This window comes from Tiliqua scincoides, chromosome 2, assembly GCF_035046505.1.
Source record: "Tiliqua scincoides isolate rTilSci1 chromosome 2, rTilSci1.hap2, whole genome shotgun sequence".
Lineage (NCBI taxonomy): Eukaryota > Metazoa > Chordata > Lepidosauria > Squamata > Scincidae > Tiliqua > Tiliqua scincoides.
In genome coordinates this window covers 156614615-156630825 of record NC_089822.1, presented here as the reverse complement: position 1 = coordinate 156630825, position 16211 = coordinate 156614615, and the positions used below count along the sequence as shown (strand labels likewise).

The 16211-nt window shown below is 45.0% G+C and overlaps 1 protein-coding gene across 1 annotated transcript in view; it reads right to left on the bottom strand.

Annotated features, from left to right (window-relative positions):
- The window catches only part of TMEM94 (transmembrane protein 94), an 85690-nt gene that overhangs the window by 59924 nt on the left and 9555 nt on the right, over positions 1 to 16211 (bottom strand). The window contains exon 2 of the mRNA XM_066617314.1: positions 15029 to 15160. Coding sequence (XP_066473411.1) covers positions 15029 to 15052 — 24 coding nt within the window. The 5' untranslated portion in view covers positions 15053 to 15160. The remainder of the gene's footprint in view (positions 1 to 15028; positions 15161 to 16211) is intronic.

The following is a 16211-nucleotide window of genomic DNA, read 5'->3' as shown; positions in this document are numbered from 1 at the left end:
CTTGCGGCCCTCGGAGGCTCCCAATCAGGCCCTCAGGGAGCCCCCAGTCTCCAATGAGCCTCTGGCCCTCCTTAGACTTGCTGGAGCCTGTGCTGGCCCAACGCAACTGCTCTCAGCATGAGGACAACTGTTCAACCTCTCATCTGAGTTGTGGGACGAGGTCTCCCTCCACTACTTGCTGTTTCATGTCTGTGATGCAGCAGTGGTAGTGAAGGAAAGGCTGGCCTTGCTTTGTGCAAGGCCTTTTATAAGCCTTGAGCTATTCCAAAACCTTCATTCATTCGTACAAGTTTCCTCTCTAATATATTCATTTATGTAAATTTATTCAAATTTTAAATTGTAAATGAATTCTCTCTTTCCTGACCCAGCCCCTGACACAGTGTCAGAGAGATGATGTGGCCCTCCTGCCAAAATGTTTGGACACCCCTGCTCTGGACCAAGGGTGCCCAAACCCTGGCGCGGGGGCCACTTGCGGCCCTCAGGGACTCCCAATCTGACCCGCGGGGAGCCCCAGGTCTCCAATGAGCCTCTGGCCCTCCAGAGATTTGCTGGAGCCCATGCTGGCCCGACACAACTGCTCTCAGCGTGAGGGTGGCTGTTTGACCTCTCATGTGAGCTGTGCAACAAGGGCTGCTTGCTGTTTGACATCTGTGATGCAGTAGCAGCAGTGAAGGAAACACCTGTCTTATTTTGTGCAAGGTCTTTTATAGGCCTTGTGCTATTGCAAGACCATTCATTCATTCATATAAGTTCCATCTCTAATATATTCATTTATGTAAATTTATTCAAATTTTATTCCTGGCCACCACTACAGTGTAAGAGAGATGATGTGGCCCTCCTGCCAAAAAGTTTGGACAGCCCTGCTCTGGACCATTGTAGTCACGCAGATGAGAAGACCAAGGACATTTTACCTCCTTCCATTTGTCAAGCTAACCATGACCATTAACAACAGCAACTCACAGGTGAACCTGTGCAACATAAGCAGTAGCAGGAAAAGGGGTAAAAATGAGGGGTCCATAACTGAGAATGGGGAAACTCTACACAAACTGGAAAGATCGGTCCATGACAGAGCACATGCTCTGCTTACATAAAATCCCAAGTTCAGTTTTTGCATCACTGGTTCAAAGGACTTAAAATCCGATAGCAGGATAAGAAAATCTCTCTGCTTGGATATAGTTGGGACCCTGCTGGCCAGGAAGGACAATACAGTGCCAGATGAACAAAAGTCCTGACTTCATGTCAGGCAGCTCCTCTTAATACAGGCATTGTGAAAGGTAGAATGGTTCAGAGCTTCTAGATCAGTAACATGGTCAAAAATCCACCACCATTTCCGAAATGAATGTTTCCGCACATAAGACTCTAAGGGCAAAGTTCAAGAAAATCAGAGCATCTGTAGTGCTGGTTGCAAGAAAGAACTTGGCAGGGAAGGAAGGGGAGGAAAAGGAAAGAGAGACAGCATCTTTCTCCAGGGCATTGTGTTTCCTAGACGACACACTCTTTAACTGCACAAAGGAACAAAGTGTCTTGCACAGCAGACGCGTTCTCCCCCTTCGCCATCCCCCTTTCCTGAACACAGTTGTTCGTGAGTAATTGGGCAAATAAAACAGAGCTACCTACTGTAACTGGGATACCACCAAGGGAAATAAGACTCCAGGAATCAGAACTGGGAATCTTTCATAACACACACACACACACACACACACACACACACACCCCATTCAGCAGGTGGACTTTCTATGCTATCAGTCTTTTTTTTTTTTTGCTCCTACTGTCTTGCTGGCACCTTAGACTGTAAAGTCACAGGACGTTCTCAGAAAAGAACATCTTTTGCTTCACAGTACAGAGCAGCTTTATTTCAGAGACCACAAGCATTTTCAACTCTCTTTTGAAAGTCAGCTTAACAGAAGTTCCTCCGAGATTTGACGACCCTCACCTGACTTAAAAAGTCAAGGACTATGACTTCAGTTACTAGCAAACATCATGCAGGATAATCACTTCACAATACAAAAAGCACTCTGGGATTGTGAGGATACTAGAAAAACAAAAAAACAGCAAGGGGGGATGAGAGATGCAAGTTCAGAAGAAGAAAGTCAGGCTGATAGTTCTCAAGTGGCAGCTATCTGAACTGGACAGGACAATGATAAAAATAAGAGATGAAAGGATGGGAAGAAGGGCTGTCTGGAGAGTTTAACTCATCTCTCCTCACACTGCAAGCAGCACACATTAGGTACAAGCAAATGTCAGAAAGCCAGATGCTAAGTCAGAATGCCAGATGCAAGGGAGGGCACCAGGATGAGGTCTCTTGTTATCTGGTGTGCTCCCTGGGGCATTTGGTGGGCCGCTGTGAGATACAGGAAGCTGGACTAGATGGGCCTATGGCCTGATCCAGTGGGGCTGTTCTTATGTTCACATTGCAAATCAAACAAATAAGGCATGAACTCAAACATGAGGCAAATCCTTATATTGCTTTACATCTGTTCATGACTGAAGTATGTGCTCCTGCTAAGTGCATTACAGCAAATATTCTCCTAAGTTACCTTCACACAAAAGTGACTTTCCTCAGCAGGCATTTAGGTGAGCCTGCAAAATAAGCACAATAAGGTTGGGGAAAGCAGTACAGTGCATGAAATTGGGAGTGACTAGTCAAGTGCAAGGTGACTAGAGCTGAACTGTAGGGCAAAGAACAATGAAGTAAGCCAGGGGTGCCCAAACCCCGGCCCGGGGGCCACTTGTGGCCCTCGAGGCCTCTCAATGCGGCCCTCAGGGAGTCCCCAGTCTCTAGTGAGCCTCTGGCCCTCTGGAGATTTGTTGAAGCCCGCACTGCCCAGTGATACTTCTTTCAGCGTGAGGGCAACTGTTTGACCTCTCGTGTGAGCTGTGGGATGAGAGTTCCCTCCACTGCTTGCTCTTTCACATCTGTGATGCAGCAGCGGCAGCAAAGGAAAGGCCAGCCTTGCTTTGTGCAAGGCCTTTTATAGGCATTGAGCTATTGCAAGACCTTCATTCATTCATATAAGTTCATCTTTAATATATTCATTTATGTAAACTTATGTAAATTTATTCAAATTTTAAATGTAAATTAATTCTTTTTTTCCCCCGGCCCCCGACACAGTGTCAGAGAGCTGATGTGGCCCTCTTGCCAAAAACTTTGGACACCCCTGAAGTAAGCAAGCAAAGCTATGCAGCTGACACAACTCAGTTCAGTACAAGCTAGATTGTGTGGTGGGGTGCTCAGAGGGGAACAAAGTGCAAATGGGTCCATCTGTCCCAATGCCTACACGCAAAAGGACCTTTCCAACCAGTGAAAACAACAGGGATAATGCAAATCTCTTAATGCACCCCTGGTGGTGCTATGTTACCATCCATATAATAGGAGAGAGCAGAGGTGGTCATCCATTAGAACAGTGTTTCTCAAACTGTAGGTCGGACCCACTAGGTGGGTCACAAATCAATGTCAGGTAAGTCCCCATTCATTTCAATATTTCATTCTTAATATACCGCAGACACTAACCCATAAGCTGATCTCATGGATAAGTCGAGGGCAGGTATTGAGCCAAAAAATCATGGAAGTTTCTATGACCCTCAGATAAGTCAGGGGTTAAACTGAGGGGGTGTCTGACTATAGTTCTTTTGATTTTACCCGAGGCCAGATCCTGAAAAATAACCTTCCAGTAATTGTTACCCTAAGAACTGTTGTTGTTGGCATCCTTCAGTCTCGGAAGACTATGGTGTCACGCTCTGAATGGTGGTTCTGGAACAGAGTGTCCTCTCCAGTGCGCGAAGCCTGGGTAACGTAGGTATGGAGGATAGGCTGTTACCCATGCAGCAAATCCCCCCTCTCCATGTCGCTGAAATGGTCCAATGGAAAGGCAGAGACCAATATGGTTGGTTCCAGTGGCGTTGCAGGAGTTGCTAGAACGTGACTGTGTTCAGCCATGAACTGCCTCAGGGACTCCGGCTCCGGATTTTGCCTCGAGGTTGACTCCTGAAGCCTTTTCCATAACTGGATGTAGCCACAAGGCAGTGGAGGTTTGGGATCAGAGTTTTCCTTCTCTCAGATGAGCTGCCTTCCCAGGCTGACGAGTCCCATCTACCCGGTAGCTGTTTGGTCACCTCTTATGACAAGTACAGCCAAACTGAGGGCCTATTCTTATCCCCAGCCCCCTGTACAGGCTGAGAACTGTACAGTCTCTAATATATTAAAAATTTAGTAAAAGATCCCAAGATACATTTTATTCCTTAACTTTTTTAATTCTGGTCTTCACCACCTTTTTGTAAACACTATCAGAGTAAGCACACTGTAAACAACATACCAGTAGAACCATTAATCAAATCCTTCTGTAAGGTGCCTGGTGTGTGAAGCCAGAGGCTGGCTCTACATATAACATACAATTTATAACACACAACTGGGAGTGTGCAATTCGGTTCACAGCAGAGAGACAAGCAACAAGGAATGAGCAGGAGCAAACAGAGCAACACATAGTTATTATTATTATTAACAGTATTTATATACCGCTTTTCAACAAAAAGTTCACAAAGCGGTTTACAGAGAAAAATCAAATAACTAATGGCTCCCTGTCCCAAAAGGGCTCACAATCTAAAAAGATGCAAAAGAACACCAGCAGACAGCCACTAGAAAAAACACTGCTGGGGTGAGGAGGGCCAGTTACTCTCCCCCTGCTAAAAAAAGAGGAGCACCCACTTGAAAAAGTGCCTCTTACTCAGTTAGCAGAGGTTGCAACCCAGTTTACTCAGAAGTAGCCCTATTGCTTTCCATGGGCATTATTCTTAAGCAATGGTGCACTGAATAGTAGCCTGGGACTTAGTTTCAAATGGAAATGAGGATTGCATCCTAGTGTTTTAAAAAAAAGATCCCTAAACTTGGGAGGGGGGGTGTAAAATTCTTTGAAAATGACTTGCCAGGAATGTTCTGAGGCAGCAGCAAAAAGGGGGAAAAAAGGAAGAATTTTATCTTCCTCTCCAAACTGGATGGGAGTTAAAGGTGCTTGAGGGAGTTGCAAGGAGGCTTTGTGAGAAGTAAGTGCTATACTTCCATCGCTGCAACCCTCATATAGACTATAATTTCCATAAGTGCCTTCACTTCACTTCCTATCTGGAGAAGAAGCTAAAACCACTGCCTCTGAATGCTGTAATTACTAATAAAAATTCTCCCTTTTTCTCCACCCATGTGTGCTGTTTCTCAGCCCAGTCCCTCCTCCCACTTCACCAGACAGTTGCTCAGCTTCCCAGAAGCTCCCAGAGGCTTCTGCTTTATTTATTGTATTGACCAGTGTATAAGTCAACCCAAGTGTTTAGGCTCAATTTTTAGGCATGAATTTTTCAACTTATAGGTGAGTACATATGGTATTGGGCTTGATGCTGCCTTGGTATGTGACTGCATTTGGGGAAATGTTGCACATTTGTACTTTTAACAGGCTACTATGTTTATTCTTTTAGCAATGATAGTAAATGGGACTTACTCTGGGGTAAGTGTGGATAGGATTGCAGCCTAGGATTGTTCAAAATTTCCTGCTTGATGATGTCACTGCCAGTCATGACATCACTTCCAGTGGATCCTGACAGATTCTCATTCTAAAAAGTGGGTCCCAGTGCTAAAAGTTTGAGAAGCACTGCATGAGAAAGTTTTTACCACATGTTGTGGGGCACGTGCATTCAAGCACCAAAGAGCAGGAGTGCACAGTCTCCTAACAAGAGATACAAAGCTGGAAAAGGCAAAGGTATTGGGTGGTAGAAACACACACCTGTGTTGCCCATCTGAAACATGAGTCAACCATGGCACTGATGCAACCCTAGGATCACCTGCTCACAAAACTCAGAAATACAGCGATGGAGTTTGTTGTGGAGAATACTACCCCAGTATTTCAATATTAGTGTTTCAATGTGGCTTCTCCAAATGGTGGTATTAGCCAAGATAATTTCATTTGGATTCCCCACAACACATTAGTGAGGTCAATGCTCCCTCTTGAAAAGCAGACATCCCTGAAAGACCCTGAGAAAATACAAATAGTCATACAAGCATAAGGGCAGAAACTAAATTCTCATCTCACTTAAACTGAGACAAGGCCATGAAAGCAAATGTTTATGCTATGTTATGGGTGTTTATAGCTAAATTAGTTTAAAAAAAATTATTAGTTTATATGTTTAGGAAATAGGGAAAAGTGTTTATATGCTTAGCATGCTCACAAACACATTAGTTTAGCAGCTTAATGAGAAAATGATGCTTAAAACATATGACATCCACTACATTTGTCTGAAGAAGTCTGAAACTGCAAACAGCAGACAGTCTGTTAAATTAGTCTCAAGGAATGTCTCTTGGCAAACTGCCAAAGCATTAGATAAGGTGAATGCTTTATGAAAAGGGAGTATGAAGCTGGAATTTCCATCTCAAGCTCAATTGCTAGTATGGCAAATGAGAACAAAGTGCCAATGTTTGCATGCATTCTTCAATATTTTAATAGTTATTGCTTAAAAGTGTAAATTAATGTTAGTAGCAATATACGGTAGTTTAAAGTGAATTTTAGCTGTTAGAATAGTTTGATCAAAGCATAAAATACACAGAAAGGTGAAAAAGCTACTAAAAGGCTTAAAGCCACAAGTCTGAAAATGTAACCTTGAGAGGCAGATGTCTAGCAAAAGTTAATTAAAAGAGTCTAACAAGGAGACTTTGGAATGTGGTATAAAGTTACTCCTCACAGATAAGACTCTTATCTTAGGCAAAAGCATTCCTAACTCTGTATCTCCTCTGTAGACTCAAGGTCCTGCCTGATACTTTTAATTGGAACTAGGGAGTTACAACACAAAGAGAGATTTGGATAACAAATAGGGAGTAGCCAGGAAGCAGAGTGCACTTGCAACAATTAATTGGGAAAAGTTTTATCTCTTGGCACCAAGAAGCAAGAAAAGTAAAGGTTATACACAGGTTAGAAACATTTTAATGAGGAAAACTAGCAACATTAGATAGAAAGGACAGTTTATCTGTTGCTAATTAAAATAGCATTTTCTGAGATACAGACACCTGCAAACACCAGCTAGACAGAAGATAACAGAGATAACATCTATGGGAAAGTCCCCTGATCAGCAAAACATCATGAGAGCCTCTAAGCTGACAGAAGGAGCTGGATTTAGTTAAAATGAATGAGAAAGGTCTCTTAAAATCCTTTTTACAATAAGAGGTTAGTCTGTCTTGTATTAAATATATGTGTTGAGGTCTGAACCCAGGAAATCACTCAGGTCCTGTGCACAGGAGGAAATGTGACAGGCACTATGTTTGAATAGCCTGTCTGTAGCATGTAGCAAATAGCAGCTGTTACTGATTGCTAACTCTGTGCACCTGATTGTGGGCGTGCCTTGTGCATAAAACAAGCCTGCAGACAAATGCTCTCTGTCTGTCTGTGGGGGGAGACATAGGAATCGAGAAGCCATATGTATGTTGCTGTATGTTCGACCATGTTATGGTAAATATCCTTTGTATATAATATACCTTGGTGATGGAACCCAGCTTTTCGCGTCGAGTGCCTCTTTGCACTTTACAAAGCCTCCTGAGGGACTGCCTTGGACATTAGCCTCAAGTTTCTGCTGCGCTGCTGTTTGTTTTTCACTCTGCTAGAAACTCCTACACCCTCCCACAGCAATATGTTTATACCACTATACATCACAGTAACAGGTCACATATAGAGAATCACACATGGAATAGAGGGAAAGACCAAAGGGCTTAGTTTAAACAGGTTGGCAGAAAGCCCACAGTGTTTGATGGGACCAGAGAGAAAGGAATTTAGAAAAATAGCACTGGTGGCTCAACCAAGGTCAAACCAGTAGCAGAAATAAGAACAAAGACAGACCAAAGGCCAATAAATGAGTAAACAGTGCCACTTAGTGGTTGATGGAATCTTTAAATTCTACATGTCTCAATGTATGTTTTTGCCTTTTTTGGAATCTGTAACTTGAAACCAACCAATCAAATGCTTGTAAAGTTATCGGTGGCCAACCCTGAGAAAGCCCCCATCTCTGATGTCACACACCAGCCAATGAGAAGTGTAAGACTCCTCAAACAAAGGAGCCAGAATCAAATATAAGTGACAGGCTCACACTAGAAAATTGCTCTCTCTGAGGGCTCTGAGAGTTCCCACATGGCTCTCTTCGCTTTGGACAGGAGTCCCTGAGAAGCCCGTTGCTGGCAACGAAATAGAGCTTGCAGACGATCACCACTCTTGCCTACTGCGTTTGCTTTTGACCTTGCAACAAAACTAGAAGAAAGGAAGATCAGCACAACAGGTCTTGCTAACTACTTTGCACTCACTTTGCATACCCCAGAAAGACGGTTCAGGCTCTCATTGCCAACAGTGGATTAATTTCAAAACAATGGAAGAGAAAAAAAAACCATGAGAGAAAATAGGAGGGGAAAATCAGCAAAGATTACTAGCCTGTTACGCTGAATTTCAAAGATTTCTGAGTGACCTTTTTGGATGTTTGCTCTCATGTTCTGTAATGCCTGGTTTTTTGCCAGAAATGGATGCCAGGCCAAACCACATCTGAAAAGCGTTTACTCTCAGCCATTGTTGAAAATGGAACTTTGTGAATCAAATAAACTAGAGAACAAATCCCTTGGGAGTCTTACAATGCAGCCATGCAGAGCAAGGTTCTTGAGTCCCAACAATTTACCCTGCACAATATTTTATTCCCAAACCTAGTCAACCCTTAAAACATTTTTTGCTAGCTTTCTTCAAAATATACTTGGTGACGTATAGTAATGAATAGTCATGATGAATTCTAAATTTGAAATGTTGGAGGAGGAGCAGATCCCCCCCCCAATCTCTCTCTGCATCAGGTGGGAGCAGAAACCACAGCTAATCAGGCCTAGTTCTCACTGAAGTGGTAAACCTGTGCCTGACCAGTATCATTTCAACAGGAAGCTCATATGAAGGAACACTTCCCATATCAAAGGGTTACTTGCACATTGAAAACTAGCATGAGAGGGAGAAGACTAGGTTAGATCCCTTCTCCCCACTGTAATGTTCAGGCACTTTCCTTTTTGGTTTGCATGGAAGATAATCCAGTCATAAAGGCCACCTCCTGCAGCCCAGACATAGGTTTATCACTACAATGAGAACTATAGGCCTAAAACAACTTCTGTATACCTAATGAGGAGCTCAGAATGAGTACAGAGGACCAAGGCAAGGCAATAGGAAATCCGAGAGCACACCAAGCAAGAGAGTAGAAGAAAATAAGCAAGGAGCCAGCTTTGGATTAACACAGTAGGTGGATGGCAATCAAGAACAGATGGCAACTAAGAGCACAATGAAGAGGGTCAGAAGTCAGTAGGCTGCATCTCTCTCTCTCTCTCTCTCTCTCTCTCACACACACACACACACACACACACACACCCCCACACACACCTAGTTTCAAGTCCTCATAAGAGAGAACCATGGTCAGCTTCAGTGCAGGGATGACAACCAACCACAGCCAAGGCCACTGAAGAAAGGATAGGGGGAGTGAAGGATACCACAGTCTCCTCCTGGTTCCTTAGCAGTAGTCAGGAGCAGGCAGCCTGTCATCTGCACCTGTTCCAAGGGTTGACAGCTAGTTATTTTCATGGAATAGTACAAATCCATTTTGGCCAAAATGTGAATGAAAGCACAGTATTGAGTTGTCAGTAGGACACCTTAAGGGACCGGGATATTGGCCAGTGACACTGCCAATTTTACATTGTTTTAATAAGTAATTGTAAGCAACAAGCCAGCCCAGGTTACTTGCCACAACCAAGCTCAATAACATGCTAAAAGCAATTGCACTTTAGGGACAGACAGTTCTCCTTCAACATCCATGTGCGCACACTGGGGAGCCATGGCTCAATCAGCACTCCCATGTATGTGCACTTGAGTGTTTAAAGAACACAAACTTGTCATTCATTCATTCATCCAACATACTTGCTGCAGGAAACATATTGCCACATAATATACCATACAGGGCAGTCTTTTGAGCACCACTTCATGAAAATTGCTACTGAAAACCTTCCCCCCCCCCTTTATTTGTGAATAGAAATAACAGAACAGTAACAATAATACTGAAAACCCAAGTTAACACCACAGAGGACTTCTAAAGGATGCTTACTCCAAAAAAGGGAAGAGAGAGTGGCCTGCAATAGCACAAAATGGGTTTCTGTACTTCAGTTGTTCCAAGACAACAGCATCACTGACCAAGGTCATGAAAACATTGCTATAAGAAGCTGTAATTGCTGCATGTGTCATACTAATCAATACCAAAGTGGGTCACAGAGACATTATTAGCCAATATTATTTAATGGCATGTAGCATCCATTACTGGTGGGTCAGTAGGACACAAGAACTGCAGAATGTATCTATTATCCAAACAGAGATACTGCACTATTGGCATGCTCCCATCCCCCAAGACCACAAATAAAGACCACGCAGCTGTGTGTATTCCATTCGCACGTTATAAAGAACTTGTTTTTACATATGGAGCAGATCCTGAACCCACACAATTATCTCAGGAAAAGCTCCCAGACATTTGGGGCAGTTTGGCCATCTGTATAACCTTACAAACCGTCGAAGAGGCTTGTACCACAATTTAGGTGTAGATTGGTTTTTTGTGTGTTTTTTAAAGTGTTGTGGAATGTAAAGTAAAATGCTAATTATTCTGTATTCACTGTCTGAAAAAAGTGAATCTCTTCATGTGGCTATGCACTTGTCTCGAGTTTAACACCCAACTAGGGGCCCAATCCTATCCAACTTTCCAGTGCTGGTGCAGCTGTGCCAACAGGATGTGTGCTGCATCCTCTTGTGGGGGACCAGTCATGGAGGCCTTCTCAAGATAAGAGAATGTTTGTTCCCTTAAATACAGGCTGCATTGCGGCTGCACTGGTGCCGAAAAGTTGGATAGGATTGGAACTTAGATCAAGCAGATTCATCTAATAAGAGGATGTCTCACCTTTATGTTGCTAGCCACAGAGACAGCCCAGGCCTTGCAACAACAACCCTAGAAACTGGGGGTCTCAATCCATACAAAACAGGCCCATGGTCCTAAAGGTGCAGTTTTGGGAACGTTTAGCCCAGCGGAAGGAAAGTTAAGAGGGAAAATTTTGTAACTCCCGTTTTCTACCTCCATTCCAGGTAAGCTAATATCTCTGAAATGATGCAGGTTAAAAGCCATGAAGACAGCACAAACAGGACAGTTTACTCCTAAATGCAGGCTTAGACATGCCTCTGTGACCTCCAGATTCCTAGCATCGAAAGGCAGTTCATTCCTCATGTTCTTTCTTTGCAACTAATATATCTCAAAGATATCTGAAATGAAAGTTTGAATTTGCTCACACATTCATTCCGCTCACTTAATCAACTCTTTCTCATATCCCCATTTTCCCCTTATAGCTTCTTGCTGGATTATGTTGCACAGTGCGATTGGCTCCACAGCAGCAGCAACTTCCTATATACCAGGGGTGCAAACCCCAGCCCAGGGGCCATTTGCAGCCCTCAGTGACCCCCAATCCGGCCCGCAGGAAGCTCCCAGTCTTCAATTTATCTCTGGCCCACCAGACACTTGTTGGAGCCCATGCTGGCCCAACACAACTGCTCTCAGTGCGAGGGCCAACTGTTCAACCTCTTACATAAGCTGCGGGCCGAGGGCTCCCTCCATCATTGGGATCCTTCAGTCTCGGAAGACTATGGTATCGTGCTCTGAAAAGTGGTTCTGGAACAGCGTCTAGTGTGGCTGAAAAGGCTCCCTCCACTGCTTGCTGTTTCATGTCTGTTAAGCAGCAGCGGCAGCAAAGGAAAGACCAGCCTTGCTTTGCACAAGGCCTTTTATAGGCCTTGAGCTATTGCGAGATCTTCATTTGTTCCAAAAGTTCCATCTCTAATATACTCATTTGTGTAAATTTATTCAAATTTTAAATGTAAATGCTTTTTTCTCAGCTCCTGATTCAGTGTCAGAGAAATGATGTGGCCCTACTGCCAAGAAGTTTGGACACTCTTGCTATATACCAACATCCTTCAGCTCATACTTCCCTGCATTCACATGAGCTTGAATTAGTGAGTGAACCTAAGTATACACATTCCTGTCATGTGCTGTCATTCCTATAACAGTCCCTCTTCCAAAATTAACAGTCACAATTACAGCAATCAGCATTTGCAGGGAAATGTACCTCCTGTTCGCTCAATGACACATGCAGGAAATTCCATGACTCCACTGCATGTGTGAACTGTCCCCTAGTCACACTAGTCCCCTAGAATGCAGCCTTGTTCCTGGATCCTATCTTTCTAGCTTACCCAATTCCTGAAAGCTGAAAAGAATAAATTACAAAGGATGTTTCTAGTTGAATGCTTGCAAATATGTGACAACCATGTATCTACAGAAGGCTCAAAAGGCAGGATGCAACTTTTTGAAATTTCAAAGCTCATCTTATATAGTTGACCACCTTTGAGCCTGGTTGCCAGAGAAGCAAAAAGGTGGGTTAAATGGGTCTCCTACTGCAAAGTTAAAGATTGGTCATGACTCTGAGAAACCTGACTTTTGATTTAGACCAGAGGTGCTCACACTTTTTTGGCTTGAGAGCTACTTTGAAACCCAGCAAGGCCTGGAGATCTACCAGAGTTTTTTTACAATGTTCACACCATCATAACATATAGATAGCCAGACCTGACCACAAAAGTCTACGCATCATTCATCCTGCAGAATACAGAAAATATCATGCCCTCCTTCCAAGTCATGCACCCATTCAAACACTATCACCACAATGACATCCATGTTTCACACTGACCCAATCTTAGGGTTGAAATTTTCCCCTCCCCTTTGGGCTGCCTGGACTTTTAAGATCTGAACAGGCCAAAATTCAACAAATGCAGCTTTTGTTGACATGGATGTGAATCCAATAAGGGAAGACACACCTGATGAATTTCTACCTTTTGTAAGCCATTAAAGCCCTGCCAGCAAAGAAAAGGGAAAAAAAACAGTGGAAACTTAAAATTTATGGGGAAAGGTCCAGAGCAGATGACATTTCCCTTCTGAACTAAAGTTCAACTTTGTGAGATCCAACACTCTTATGCCCATTTTCAAGACTGAAAACTAAGGTTGCAATCCTAACCACACTTCCCTGAGAGCAAGTTCCATTGAACAAAATAGGACTTACTTCTGAGTAGACCTGCATAGGATTGTTCCCTAAGGCAGCAATCCTATCCACACTTCCCTGGGAGTAAGCCCCATTGGGACACAATGGGACTTACTTCTGAGTAGGCATGCCTAGGATTGTAAGTTCCAGTGTGCTCCAGGCTTTCCAAGCATCCACCCCTTAAAAACCCACTCCAAATGGCCCAAACCCAAGCGGTCTACTCGGGAGTCAGGAAGTCCCAGGCGGCGGCTGCTGCCCTTGCTCATGAGGACTTGCACCCTCCACCTTGCCCCCTTTCCCAGCAGCTTCCCGAGAAGGCATTTCCTCTGCAGGAAGGGCCGTGCCCTGCCTCTCCTCCAGCCAGCTAGAGTCACCTGGGGAGAAGCTGGGAGGGCTGGGAAGAAGCTGGGCTGGGAAGGGGAGAGAAAGTTAGCCAACTTGGGGGACGATCCGGAGGGAGAAAGGCGGCTGATCGCCCCCAAAGTCGAGGCAGGGGGAGGTGGGGGAAAGAGCCCCCCTCAGTGGGGGGAGAAGCCCCCTCCTCTTCCCCCCCAGCCCCCCTTCAGGTCCTCCCCCCACTGCCTCCTCCACTCTTGCACGTGGGAACAAAGCGGATGCCTCGCATTCCTTCCCAGCCCCAAGTCGGGCAGACAGGGATGCGGCGCTGCCCCCCATGGCCCCAGCCCCCCACAGAGCCACTCATCGGTCTCTCCGCCACCTGGAGCCACGATCGGGCCGGGGAGGGAGGGAGGCAGGCAGGAGCCCAGCAAGCAGGAGTCTCCCCTGGGGCGGCAGCAGGGGATCAACAGGGGAGGCCCCTCCTCGGCCCCGCGCCACCTTCCCGGCCTCCGCACCTGTGGGCGTGCACAGCAGCGGTCAGCACGGCCCGAGCAGGGGCCTCCCCAGCAGGCCCGAGCGCGCTGTGCGCCGCCTTCCCGGCCTGCCGCTGGCCAATCACCGACACGTCACCCGCCAACGAGACAGGGAGCACCGCCCCCCTGCCGCCCAGGGGCATGCCTTGGCTCAGGCGGGGCTTCCCGTCCTCCCCCCACAGCCGCCCGCCGTCAGGGGCCGCCCCGCCGCCTGGGACCGGCCACAGCGGCCCTGAGCGCCCCCACCTGCGCTGACGCCGCAGCCAGGCAGCCCCCTCAGCCCCGCCCAGCGCGCGATCGACTCACTGTTGCCTCGCGATCGACCGGTCGATTGCGAGCGACGTTTTGAGCACCCCTGATTTAGACAATATACTGCCCAGGATCAGCCCAACCACAAAGGCAAACAAAAAAACTACCTGGGATGCCAGAATTTCAGAAGCATCTTAGAGAAGAAGACACAGCCTGAATTTCTGGAGCAGGTGCACAAAACAAGGCTTATAAGTTTGTCAGATGGGCAATACCAGCTGCAGCTCCGAGGGCACAATCCAGAACTTTCGACCCTCCATGACTCTGACACATTTATAAAGTACTTCCAAAACTGACAAACGTTAAAAAATGATATCCTGACAAACTCTTGATAATTTAATGTGTTATTGTTATGCTGCTCAGCATGCAAGACTGCACGTGTACAATTAGCTAGATGTGGCAAATAAGAAAAAAAAACACACCTAGGGCTGGAGCCTGGTTGTTCCTGAAAGAAAGCCTAGCAAGGCTCAACAGATTCTCACTAACGCTGGTCTGATGAAAAAGAACACTTAACCTCTTGTTTCCCTGTGACCAAAGTCAACCTGAAGTACATCCCATAGAGTGGTTTACTTCTGGTGAATGATAGGATAACCCGAGTCTGACTAAACACAATAGGCTTACATCTGAGTAAAATAAGTAACACCATTTTCAAACATCTCTACAGACTCTCTAAGGATTACCACAAGACAGACACGATCAGGATGCCTACCTGATACTTCTCCTTTGGGTCCATGGTTGCTCAATGCATGAAGCATAACCAGAAGACCATAAGTACCACTCTAGACGAGGTCTTCTTTCAGATAAAGTACAAAGTTCAGTTAGCGTAGTGAACAGACAACATCTGTGAAAATAAAAAGGACAAGAGTTGGTCTTTTTCCTGCAGACGTCTTCTGGAAAGCTCTTAGGAGAATTAAGAGCACAACAGATCTAGGCATTAAGGAAAGCAAGAGGAGTGTGTGTGTGGGTGGGTGTGTGTGAGCTCCTCCACTCCACCATCAAGGATGGATCATCTTTCTAGCTGCTGAAAAAGCCAGTGCCACTGGAAGAATTAATTCTCTGGAGGGCAGAACACAATTAATGGCTCAGCCCATGACACATATTCTTGACACATCTAGGAGAACTGCCAAACTCATCCCTAAGCAAGAAGCCAAATGTCATCAGGTGCTGCAAAGATGGCAGGTTGAAATACCAGTCAGGAGATGTGAGTTAGAGATGGCTGTCACTAATGGTCATTCTAATAACTAATGTTATTTTTATCTCTAACCAGGTCCCTGCTCAGATAATCTCCGGTGGAGCCTGTGGTAATGACTCTTCCATTTTGTGAAACAACACATTAAATCCTCTTTGACAAGGTGGTTGCATTGTAGGGCAGAGTGCAAGTCTGACCCGTCACTGACTAAGCCAGAGGGTCTGAAGAAAGGAGCCAGATCACCAGCACATCACAGCTGAGTACGGTCAAGATTAACAGAGTCTAGCCCACTAGCTGCTTCTCCCATTAGTCTTGTACAGCTTGCACTTTTTGACCTTTGGGTCAAACACCAGTCAAAATCTGTGGCTTAACTCTAGATTTGCTAGATGTCACAGTCTGACTCAGAACTTTGACCAGATATTAGAATCAGAGTTACCACCATGCAACACCATCTAATACAATGGTGGAAATTGGTGGAACCTGGTCTGTCCTTGGGGCTGAAATGGGCCACAATTTAGCAGATTGTCCTGTTTGCATAGCTGCAACCCAACCAATGACAAGTGTTTTGTAAGCAGATTAAGTGCTTTTTTTGTTAATTATCCAATGCAACTTAAAAATTAACAAACAATATAACGCTATCATAATGAAAACAGTAAACAGTATAATATGCATAACATTGTCAGCTAAGAACCATAATAGCAGC